Source organism: Hyperolius riggenbachi, chromosome 5 (assembly GCF_040937935.1).
Source record: "Hyperolius riggenbachi isolate aHypRig1 chromosome 5, aHypRig1.pri, whole genome shotgun sequence".
Lineage (NCBI taxonomy): Eukaryota > Metazoa > Chordata > Amphibia > Anura > Hyperoliidae > Hyperolius > Hyperolius riggenbachi.
This window is the reverse complement of record NC_090650.1, coordinates 159460331-159472830: the sequence shown is the minus strand read 5'-3', so window position 1 is coordinate 159472830 and position 12500 is coordinate 159460331. Positions and strand designations below refer to the sequence as shown.

Genomic DNA, 12500 nt, shown 5'->3' with positions numbered 1-12500 from the left:
AGTGTTTGCCCATTGTAAATCTGTTAAATCCTTGATTAACATTCTGACATTTATTACATGGTGACATTTTTACTGTTGGCAGGTGATGTAGCTGCTGCTTGCTGTTTTGGCAGTTGGAAACCGCAGTAAACAGCTATTTCCCACAATGCAACAAGCTTCACAGACAGGAAACTACCAGGAGTACCACAGTCCGCAGTTTCTTGTGGGAGGGGTTTCACCACAATATCAGTCATACAGCACCCCCTGATGGCCTGTTTGTGAAAAGGCATATATTTCTCATGTAAAAGGGGGTATCAGCTACTGATTTGGATAAAGTTCAATTCTTGGTTGGAGTTTCTCTTTAACCACTTGAGGACCCATCCTTTACCCCCCCTTAAGGACCAGCGCTGTTTTAGGTGATCTGTGCTGGGTGGGCTCTGCAGCCCCCAGCACAGATCAAAGGGCACTCAGAGCGATCAGATCGCCCCCCTTTTTTCCCCACTAGGGGGATGATGTGCAGGGGGGGTCTGATCGCTCCTCCTGGCTGGCATTTTGCGGGGGGGGGGGGCACCTCAAAGCCCCCCTCCGCGGCGAAATCCTCCCCCTCCCTCTCCTACCTGCCACCCCCGGGAGATCTGGGCTGCACAGGACGCTATCCGTCCTGTGCAGCCAGTGACAGGACGTCCCCTGTCACATGGCGGCGATCCCCGGCCGCTGATTGGCCGGGGATCGCCGATCTGCGCAGCAGCGCCGTACAAATGTAAACAAAGCGGATTATTTCCGCTTGTGTTTACATTTAGCCTGCGAGCCGCCATCGGCGGCCCGCAGGCTATTCATGGAGCCCCCCGCCGTGAATTGACAGGAAGCAGCCGCTCGTACGAGCGGCTGCTTCCTGATTAATTAGGCTGCAGCTGGCGACGCAATACTGCGTCGCTGGTCCTGCAGCTGCCACTTTGCCGACGCACGGTATAAGCGTGCGGTCGGCAAGTGGTTAAAGAGAAACCGTGACCAAGAATTGAACTTCATTCCAATCAGTAGCTGATACCGCCTTTCCCATGAGAAATCTATTCCTTTTCAAAAACGGATCATTAGTGGGCTCTGTATGGCTGATATTGTGATGAAACCCCTCCCACAAGAAACTCTGAGGACCATGGTACTCCTGGTAGTTTCCGGTCTGTGAACCTTGTTGCATTGTGGGAAATAACTGTTTACAGCTGTTTCCAACTGCCAAAAAAGGAAGCAGCAGCTACATCACCTGCCCACAGTAAAAATGGCACCATGTGATAAATGTCAGAATGTAAATCAGAGATTTAAAAGATTTTACAATGGGCAAACTCTGACTAAATCATTTATACATAATTATTGTAAAAATGAAGCTTTTTTTATTACATTATTTTCACTGGAGTTCCTCTTTAAGTAATTCAATTCACAGGTCAGTGGATGACAGGTGTTGGCGGGTATGTGAGAGTAAAGGCACGTTGCTACACATTATAGGACTGCCCTAAGATTAAGAGATACTGGGGGAGGTGCTTCAAATAAGAAGGAAAGTATCGAGTCAGAAGACAGCCCATGGAATGTATTGATGCACCTTACAAAAATCAAACAAAAATTGAACCACATATGCTGAATGCAGCCAAGAGTCTTCTTCCACTCCACTGGAAATCTAATATTGTCCCCACAGTCAGAGACAGGTTTCAAAAATGGAACAACAAATTGAAGAAACGGTACGATACTACTAGTACCCGAGCTGTGTCCTCTGAGAATCCATAACATAAGAAGCTAAGCTTTGTTAGTAGGTATGTGCCAGTGACCACTGATTTATCTTGTAGTTTTTAGTTTTTATATTTTGGTATTTGTTTGCTTTGTTGGCTAAGTGCATATACTTTTAGTTTAGGTCATTATCTGATCTATGGGTGAGACGGTAGGTGGACAATATTTGTCCTTTCCCTGTAAAAATGTTTAATAAGAAAGGCTCAAGGTGTTGTGTATATATGCAGAAAAGATCTATGTGATTTTAGGCTCCTGTAAAGTTGGCATGTTGTTACTAATGCCAAATTGTGTTTTATACTGCAAGTTAAAAATCATAATTAATAAAGAAAAACAAAAAGGAAAAAAAAAACATCCCTGCAATACTATGTTAAACCTCTGGCTACCCAATACTTCTGGCTATTTAGTAGCTTCCTAATACTGGGGAACACCTCTGGCTACCCATGTCTAGGGGAATACCTGGAGGCATAAAGGCTCATACACACGGCGTACAAATGTCTGTACAGACACGTGTTGAGTGACGGTCAGACTGTCTGCAGACACAGCCATGTTTGAGCGATTCAACTGGTGAATCTCTTGTGACTTTTGTCTTACGAACCGTCGCTTAGTCTGTTGGTGTCCTGTCGTGTATACGAAAGTCTTCTACAGACAGCAGAGTCGCTACCATAATACTACTACTATACATAGTCTGTGGCAGACCGATTCCGTCATGTCTTCACTTTTTCTGTTATGTGTGTACAACTGTCGCAAACTCAAATTGTCTTTTTTTCATTATGTTATTTTGACTGGGGTTTCTCTTTAAAGTGAATGGGAACCCGTAATTAAATAAAATGTCAGATACTCACCTAAGGAGAGGGAGAATCTGGGTCCCATAGAGCATTCCCTCTCCTCTCCCGGTCCCCGCTGTTGCAGGTGGTGCCCCAGAATAGATTAGCCAGGTGCAGGTGATGCCCCAGAATAGATTAGCCAGGTGCAGGTGGTGCCCCAGAATAGATTAGCCAGGTGCAGGTGGTGCCCCAGAATAGATTAGCCAGGTGCAGGTGGTGCCCCAGAATAGATTAGCCAGGTGCAGGTGGTGCCCCAAAATAGATTAGCCAGGTGCAGGTGTTGCCCCAGAATAGATTAGCCGGGTGCACGTGGTGCCCCAGAATAGACTAGCCAGGTACAGGTGGTGCCCCAGAATAGTCAGGTACAGGTGGTGCCCCAGTGTAGTTAGCGAGCCAATAGGTGCCCCAGTATAATCTTGCGTAGCCCCGTTCCTGCGCAGACTCCTCTCGCTGGGCTCTCCTCCTGTCGCTGAGCTTTCCTCCTCTAGCTGCGTCTTCCCGCTATGGTTACTTCCGGCAGCATTTCTGACGTCATGAGGCTGCTGGGTAACCATGGCAACAGGGCGCGAAGCGGCGAACGGGAAAGCCCGGACAAGAGGAGAGCACGGCGATAGGAGTCCACGCAGGTACAAATCAGCAACACTTACATTAATGTCAAGATTGGGAAACAACCGATCCTGCGTCCTCAATCCAGATATCCTATATCTTGTCAAATTTAGCCCGGATGACCTGTATTCTGGTAGGTCAGACAGTATAGTGGAAGGTTGCAATTAACTAGGGAGATAGTCATCCAAAGAGGGGGCTTTCTCCGCTTCCACTTAAGTAGTAGACATTTCCTGGCATTACGTAGGTTACAGTTTTTTGTATTTGTTACTGGGTACAGAATCAACCATTCCCAGCATACATGCTTTGAATGACACATTGATATGCTGTTTCATAAGGTTAGTTAAGAATTAAGTAACCGAGGACCAAAAGGCCTGCACTGATTGGCAATTCCATGTACAATGTTGGAAATCAGCATCCAGACTACCACATTTGTAACACTCTGAGCTCACTCCAGCACCCATTTTGGCCAATCTAACAGGGGTATAAAAATTTTATCTGAATGTGTTTATCGCTGGCACTAATAACCATGGCCACACCTTAACTGAAGAATTAATCAGAATTAATTCAGTAATGATTCTTCTTTAAGAGGGGCTATAGCCCTATATATAACGTTACACAGGGCTTCATATGAGGATGCTATATCTGCCTCCAGATTGAAAGAGGTGTCAGACCTGTTGGCACCCATCCATTTAAGTTGTGAAGGCAGGTAATAGAGGTAAAAGTCAGGTAAAGAGAGTCCCCTAAAGGCAACTGGCAAACATAAGGTATTTAATGCAATTCTAGGCTGAGACCTGATCGACCCCCCCCCCCCCCCCCCATATAAAGCTAGACAGTAGAGCATCTGCAGAAACTTTTAAGAATCAACACTGGGGACATTTGTAGCATATAAAGGAGTTTTGGAGCAAATATCAATGGCTGTAACCCTACCCACTACATTAATCGAGAGCTGCTCCCATACTTTAATACGTGAATCCAAGCCTACCAAAAGTTGAGTAAGATTCCTAATAATATATTTATTATTTACTGAAGATTGGTATAAATTTACTGATTTACTGAAGATTGGGATAAATGTTTGGAAACCCTTACTAAAGGAAGCATTTATAGTATCAGTTTAGAAGCCACACTTATTTCGTACAACTTACTTGACTCCCTATAAAGACAATATTATGGATCAAATGCAGTGTTAATGCTTTTGAGGGGCTTAAACCTACATTGCTACAAACTGGATGTCCAATAATCTATCCTACTCAGTAGTCATAAACAGAGCTGACCATCATTCAAGAGATTTTTGAAAACTAAAATTCACCTTACACTAGTGGAAACACTGCACCGTGTTGCTGACGTCGCCAAGATCTGCAAAGCACATGCACTTTAAAAATGTCAAGGATTTAAATGCTCTGGCAATGGGTACTAACCCAAAGCAAACAGCAGTCTTTTTGCAATGATCAGCTCAGTATAAATAATTGTTATCCCTATGTGTTCTTGAAAGTTTCATTTTACAGTTAATTTGTTGTACAGCTTTTATATTCAAATCTACTTATATTTTGAAATGTACAACTGCAATGTGTCTTTCCTAGCTCACTTATACACCCTAAAGCGCAATGACAATACGTACCGCCCCCCCCCCCCCCCCCCCCCCGCCGTTGACACGTAGAGCCGAGTGGCGTCCCTGGCCACCTCCTGATGTCAACGTCACCCACTCGCCATACACGGAAGCTCAAGTAGCAGCTTTCCGATTGGCTAATACCGGGCCTGCCCACGTGACCACCTCAGGACCAACCAGATGAGCGGAAATACGATCCAGTGTTCCTATACCCTGCGACTTTTTAATGTCACCTTCTGTTACTGCTTCATATGAAGGGCAATTTATCTGTCACATTTATACCTTTATAACTACAATAAAGGCACTGACTCATAAACCAGTCGGCTCTCATGAACGGATGGGCGTGTCATACACCACCCCTCTCCCGCCCCTAAGTCCTCACATACACTATAAAAGGACTGGGGTGAGACCATACTCTTTTGGCTGCTATCAGGTAGCCATGACGCTATACCATATACTGATGTATTTACAATGTATATATGCACCTTAGCACGTTTTAGCACCTTTGCACGATAGCACTTTTTCCCTTGAGAAAGCTTCCTATAAGGAAGTGAAACATGTTGGATTGTTGGTGGGGGTAGTGTTTATGTATGTTTCTTATAATGCCTAAGGGTCTTGAGGTCTTCTCCTCATACACCATATACTTACCATAGTACCATTGACATTATCCTTTCTCGGCTCTGCCTGTTCAGTAAGCCAGCACGTAATTAGTAGGAGACCTTGGGCAAGTCTCCCTAACACTGCTACTGCCTATTGAGCGCGTCCTAGTGGCTGCAGCTCTGGCGCTTTGAGTCCGTCAGGAGAAAAGCGCGATATAAATGTTCTGTGTTTGTTGTTGTTTGTTCAGTAATATGGTTGCAAACTAGCAGCCAATTCGTTTTTAATGTAGTTACAATAAACGTTATATTTTAGTCCTACAGTAGGATATTTTGGTGTGTAAAAGCTTCTTAATAAATACATTTTTTTTCATTTTAGATTGCTAGCTATGTGAACAAATCAGCAATGGATGTTTCCATCTTACAGCGATCACTTGCCATTCTTGAGTCTATGGTGCTAAACAGTCATGATCTCTACCAGAAGGTTGCACAGGAGATAACTATTGGACAGCTAATTCCACACCTTCAAGGGTAACACAATTTTTTGCCACTTATGTGTATGTTTTGCTGGTCGTAGAATGTATTAGCTGTCCAGGCACTATTTATTCCTTATACATTAAAGATTACACTGGTGTAAAGATATGACTTGGCATTTTACAAGAATATCCTGTAATAAAGCTAAGGCATACCCTGACAACTCATGGTGGCCCAGAACCACCTGGAAGGTATAAAGGGCTAAAAGAGACCAAAAAGCCCTCTATCAAAAAGCAAAGCTAAATTTAATTTTGCTTTCTTAAAACAGAAGGTATTTGCAGTGATTCAGCTGTAGGAGAGCATCTGTGGTTTCCCATGATGCCTTTCTTCTGAATATGCAAATCCTCTCTTTTAACCACTTCATGACCAGAGAAATTTTCACCACTCATTCGCTTCTCATTAACTTACATAGTTGAATATCCACACCCCTGAAGCAATAAGTGCATCCTTTTTTGTTGGCATAAAGGATGCCTGGCTGTACAGCTCTTCTTGTTGCTAGAATAAAGCAGTCAGGATGAAGAGCTCACAACAAAGACATCTTGTCATACCATGCATACATCCCCACTAAATGTTTAAAAATAGGAGCAAAACCACAACTATTTGCCTCCTGAGAAAATAAAAGCCTGTTATACAGGTGACTTTATTAAATGTGGCCATATACTGGTCGATTTTTTTGCATTGATATCCAGCTGAGACCTGGGGACCCAACAGGCAGTGCAATAGATGCAGTCTCAATAGAGGTTATGTGGAAACCATTGTATATCTGTGTGTAGTGTGTGAAAGGATTCAATCAGATAAATTTCTCTCTGATCACATAATGATCTGAGAGGTATCTATATATTGGCCACATCGACCAGTGTATAGCCTGCTTAAAAGCACCACAACAAAACATATTTTGTGACTCATTCACCTCCAGAGGTTTTCTGTTTCTGTGCATCATGTACAGATGTATAGCATTACACACAAATCATAAATAACAAACAAAAAAAATTATCTTTAGATTTCCAAAATCCATATTGCTTTAAAAGCATTCTGCATCAATCAAACTAGATCACCTTAGTTTCTAAACTATATAGCACCTTAGCTTCATGGTTCTTTAACCTCCTTAGCGGTAACCCCGTGCTGGACACGGGGTAAGCCGCCGGAGGGTGCCGCTCAGGCCCTGCTGGGCCGATTTACATAATTTTTTTTTTTGCTGGCCAGCACACTGATCGCCGCCGGCCCGCGCCCGATCGCCGCTATCTGTTGCGGCGCGCCCCCCCAGACCCCGTGCGCTGCCTGGCCAATCAGTGCCAGGCAGCGCCGAGGGGTGGATCGGGACTCCCAATGACGTCCCGACGTCGGTGACGTCATCCCGCCCCGTCGCCATGGCGACGTGGGAAGCCCTCCAGGAAATCCCGTTCTTTGAACGGGATTTCCTGATCGGAGATCGCCGAAGGCGATCGAAGCGGGCGGGGGGATGCCGCTGAGCAGCAGCTATCATGTAGCGAGCCCTGGGCTCGCTACATGATATATAAAAAAAAAAAAAAACTGCTGCGCTGCCCCCTGGCGGAATTTTTCATACCGCCAGGGGGGTTAATGGGTCACTATGGTCATAGTGCCCCTTTAAGAATATACGAGTGTAAAAGCCTTTCCAAATTCAAAAACACATGTTATATGCAATTTAAAGAGACTCTGAAGTCTCTTTTTTTATCTTAATTTCTTATCCAGTCATCATCAGCATTAAATCCTGAGCAGTTCAACAAATTTGCAGGTCGCAGATTGTGCTGCCCTGGGGAGGCAGAGCTTTGCGCTGGAGCTCTGCCTTCCCCTTTGTGTAGACTTTGTACACAACATATGTGTGATATGTGTGGTGGTTCATTGCATACTGAAAGGACTTTTCTTAGGGGTAAAGTTATGGGGGGGGGGCTGGCATATACACATGGGAAATATATCATGGTAAGCAGGGCTGTATTAGAGTAAGAAGTCGAGGTCGGAGCCATTTTGGGTACCTAGAGTTGGAGTCAGAGTCGTGGTTTCATAAACTGAGGAGTCGGAGTTGGAGTCTGAAGATTTTTGTACCGACTCCAACTCCGACTCCTCAGTTTATGAAACCACGACTCCGACTCCAACTCTGGGTACCCAAAATGGCTCCGACCTCGACTCCGACTTCTTAGTCTAATACTTAACAGGGCTGTGGATTGTGTACAAAAATCATCCGACTCCAACTCCTCAGTTTATGAAATAAACGACTCCGACTACACAGACCTGATGGTAAGGGCCAACTCCACACCAAGGTGAGGCCGACATCTCTGATAGGTGGCTAGAGGTGGCTAGAGACGTCAGAATGAATAGAGAGGGCAGAACAGTGTATTTGGGGCCTGAAAATAGAAGGGGTCTGCACAGGCAAAAGAACACACTCTCCCTTCTCTCTCTCTCATGTCTGACACTTGGCCCTTTACCCTTGTTTTGTTTGTAGTGCCATTGTTTTTCTTTTACTTTTTATCTTCACCAGCTCTTGTTTCTTCTTCATCTCTTTCTCTTGGTCTCTCTGATTTGCCTGCCTCTTCTCCATTTCTTTGTTTTTATGGTTTTATCTAAATTAAATCACTAGAATCCTTCTTCTTTGTGTACTACTTCATAGTCTCCTTTGTATTCTTATTTGTACTATTTGTAATATTCTTTTCATTCATCTTCTTGCTAATATTATTCTTGTTTTTCTTGTTATGATTATTACCATATTTTTCGCTCCATAAGACTCACCGGCCCATAACAACATAGATATATGGCTTCATATGACTTCATATGGCTAAGCCAAAACAAATGCTTGCGATGCAAACAGCTAATGATGTGATGGATGCCGCTGTTCTGTTAACCAAAGTCTATCAAGCAAAGCCAGCACCATCAAAGTTTTGCTTGATAGCTCCTGACCATAAGGCGCACCTAGGTTTAGAGGGGAGAACCAGAAAATAAATACTAAACAAGGTGCCTCATTGGGTTGCATGGGTATCTTCTGGAGTGTTATGGCGAGCATCAGGTCTTCCCCTAAGTTGTCTTGGGAATCAGACCCAATTGGTCTCCAGCACCAAGTCTCCCCCAAACTTTCTTAAACACCAGGTCTTCAATCAACTCAGGGATGCACTAAGTTTGGTGGACTGGAATGGTGTACTACAAGGGTAGGGCACTGCAGGGAAATGGCAAACTTTTAAAATTATTCTTAAATATTGTAATAAATATATACCGTATAAAAATGAAAAAACAAGGCCTCTGTGTATGAATAAAAAAGTTAGAGATAAAATGAAGTGGAAAAAGAAAGCCTATAAAGCCTTAAAACATTAGGGGACCAGGGCTTGCATTAACTGCTTGCCAATCGTGTCACGCCGGTGGGCGTGGCCGCGGCGGCAGCAGCCTCAGGACCACCTAACAGCGATCGACGTAAGGTCCTTGTGGCTCACAGTGCAGGAGATCGCGCGCAGGCTGCGCACGCATCTCCTGTTGGTAGGCAGAGCATTCGCCGTCCATTATTTTGTACAGAGCTGTCATCTGAATCAGCGCTGTACTGGGGACAGCCGTGTGATACGGCTGTCCCTCTGGGACACTAGTGAGCGATCGGCTCTCATAAGCAGAAGCCTATGACAGCTGATCGCCAGGATTGGCTGGCTGGGGGAGGGAGGGGTTTGAGAACAAAAATTAAATAGTAAAAAATAATGAAAAAAAAATAGACATAAATATTTATTAATAAAACTAAACACTAGGGGGGCGAACAGACCCCACCAACAGAGAGCTCTGTTGGTGGGGAGAAAAGGGGGGGAATCACTTGTGTGCTGTGTTGTGCGACCCTGCAGCTTGGCCTTAAAGAGAATCTGTATTGTTAAAATCGCTCAAAAGTAAACATACCAGTGCGTTAGGGGACATCTCCTATTACCCTCTGTCACAATTTTGCCGCTCCTCGCCGCATTAAAAGTGGTTAAAAACAGTTTTTAAAAGTTTGTTTGTAAACAAACAAAATGGCCACCAAAACAGGAAGTAGGTTGATGTACACTGTCCACACATAGAAAATACATCCATACACAAGCAGGCTGTATACACCCTTCCTTTTGAATCTCAAGAGATCATTTGTGTGTTTCTTTCCCCCATGCACTGAAGTTTCAGGCTGCTCTTTTCTTCCTGCAAACAGCTTTGCCCTTGTTTGTAATTCCTCAGTATGTGAAAGCCCAGCCAGCTCAGAGGACGATTTATCCAGCTTGTAAAAGATAAGAGAGAGAAGAGAGAAGCTGCTCTAATCCTAAATAACACACAGGCAGTGTGCATAAAGGGGAGTTCATAGCAGAACCACAACACTGAAGAACTTGGCAGCCTTCCAGACACAGGCTGACAAGTCTGACAGGGGAAAGATACATTGATTTATTACAGAGACAGTCATAGTATAAAGTGCTGCAGTTAGCCAGAACACATTAGAATAGCTTTTGGAACTTGTAGGATGATAAAAAACAGGATGCAATTTTTGTTACGGAGTCTCTTTAAGGGCTGGTTCAGACGGACGCTTGCGGAGCGTTTACCGCAAGCGTTCGGAACGTCGCGGTAAACGCTCCCATTCAAGTGAATGTAAGCGTTTACACCGAGCTTTTGCACGCTTTTACCCGAACGCGGCGTTCGGGTCCCGATTTTCGCGAGCGTTCGGGCTGCCCCTGGAAGCAACATGTAGCTTCCAGGGAGCGGCCAACCGCGACGGCTAATGTTCCCCTAGGGGGAAAAAAAACCGCGACCGCATCAGAACGCGACCGAAGGCTACTGAAAGCCTGACCGCGCAGCCGCCGCAACGCCCCCAGACGCGACGCTACACAGACATCCGTCTGAACCAGCCCTTAAGTTGCAGTGGCCTATTTAAAAAAAAAAAAATGGCCTGGTCTTTACGGGAGTTTAACACTGTGGTCCCCAAGAGGTTAAGCAATTAAAATGAATGCAATAAGTTGTACAAAATAGAAATTAGGCTGGCTAAGATCAATCTTAGCTGAAAATCAAATCGCTAGCGATATCAAATCGAATCCAAAGAAGTTTTACAAGTACTGTGTACTGTACTGGACTCCTAAAGGATTAGGTAAGGAACTCAATGATGGAAGACCGAAGTAGGGCGGCACTATTGATTGTATGGTGTGTACCTAGCAGCCTTTGATGTATTGATGCCATGCTAGGTACACACCATACAATTTTCTGTTACATTTACCTGCCAGATAGATTTTTTTTTTTTCCAACATGTTGGAAAAAATCTATCTGGCAGGTAAATCTAACAGAAAATTGTATGGTGTGTACCTAGCATTACAAGTGGGATAGTTCTAATAGATCTGTGCACAGCCAAAGTTTTCCCATTGTTTAGGAAGGGCAAAAAATCAGATCCAGGAAATTATAGACTTAAGCTTAACCTCAGTTGTGTGCAAACTATTTGAGGGGTTCCTAGGCGATGCTATACAAGACTTCAAGGCAGATAATAATCTAATTTCTCAGCATCAACATGGGTTTACTAAGGGCAGATCTTGTTTGACTAACAAGCTTAGCTTTTATAAGATGGTGAGTGCTACTGTGAATATTTGAAATGCTTTAGATGTGATATACTTGGACTTTGCAAAAGTTGAGGATGCAAGGAATAGTGCAGTGATGGCTAACCTTGGCACTCCAGCTGTGGTGGAACTACAAGTCCCATGAGGCATTGCAATAATCTGGCAGCTCTAAGCATAACTTGGGAAGGCAGAGGCATGATAGGATTTGTAGTTTTGTCACAGCTGGAGTGCCAAGGTTAGCCATAACTGGAATAGGGAATAATCTGTGTGCATGGAAAAGAAACTCGTTAATGGACAGAAAGCAGAGAGTTGTGGTCAATGGATCATATTCAAAAGGGGTGACTGTTAGCAGTGGGTCCTACAGGGGTTGGTACTGGATCCAGTACTCTTCAATCTATTTTTTTTACTGACCTAGTAGATGAAGTAGAAAGTAAAGCTAATTTTGCAGATGAGATAAAATTCTGCAGAATCATCAACACTCAGGAAGATAGTGTGCAGTGCAGAAGGATCTGGATAGGATAGCTATACGGACAGCTAAATGGTCTAGCACGATACAATATAAATGGGATACAGATGGGGATGTCAAACTTGCAGAGGAATACTTGTTGACATCAAGTTAAATAATCTTATTTAAAGCTAAGCAGCAGTAGCTAAAGCAAATAACATTTTGGTATGCATTAAAAAAGAAAAACTCAGGTTGCTAGCATAACACGGTCCCTGATTAACTCTCTAGTAAGGCCACATCTGGAATACGGAATTCAGCTCTGGGCACGGCATTACAGGAAGGACATTGTAGTTTTAGAGCAGGTGCAGAGACCACCATAAACATTAATTAGAGGGATGGAAGGTCTCATTTACCAGGAAAGGTTAAATAAACTGGGCTTATTTGCTCTTAGGAAAATAAACCTTAGACTAGATCTAATTAACATGTACAGTGTTCTCCCCAGGCATTTTTTTCAGCCGGGTGGCATGAAAAAGTAGCCGGGTTGGGTGAGATGATAGAATACAGGGACGGTGCTTCTGTGAGCAACACTGCTTATAGCATAGGAGGAGG

The 12500-nt window shown here is 44.0% G+C and overlaps 1 protein-coding gene across 3 annotated transcripts in view; it reads left to right on the top strand.

Moving 5' to 3' along the window:
• Window positions 1-12500, top strand: part of ELMO1 (engulfment and cell motility 1) — an 818731-nt gene that overhangs the window by 345638 nt on the left and 460593 nt on the right. For all 3 annotated transcript variants that reach the window (XM_068236401.1, XM_068236400.1, XM_068236402.1), the window contains exon 9: window positions 5758-5909. In XM_068236401.1, the coding sequence (XP_068092502.1) occupies window positions 5758-5909 (152 nt within the window). The remainder of the gene's footprint in view (window positions 1-5757; window positions 5910-12500) is intronic.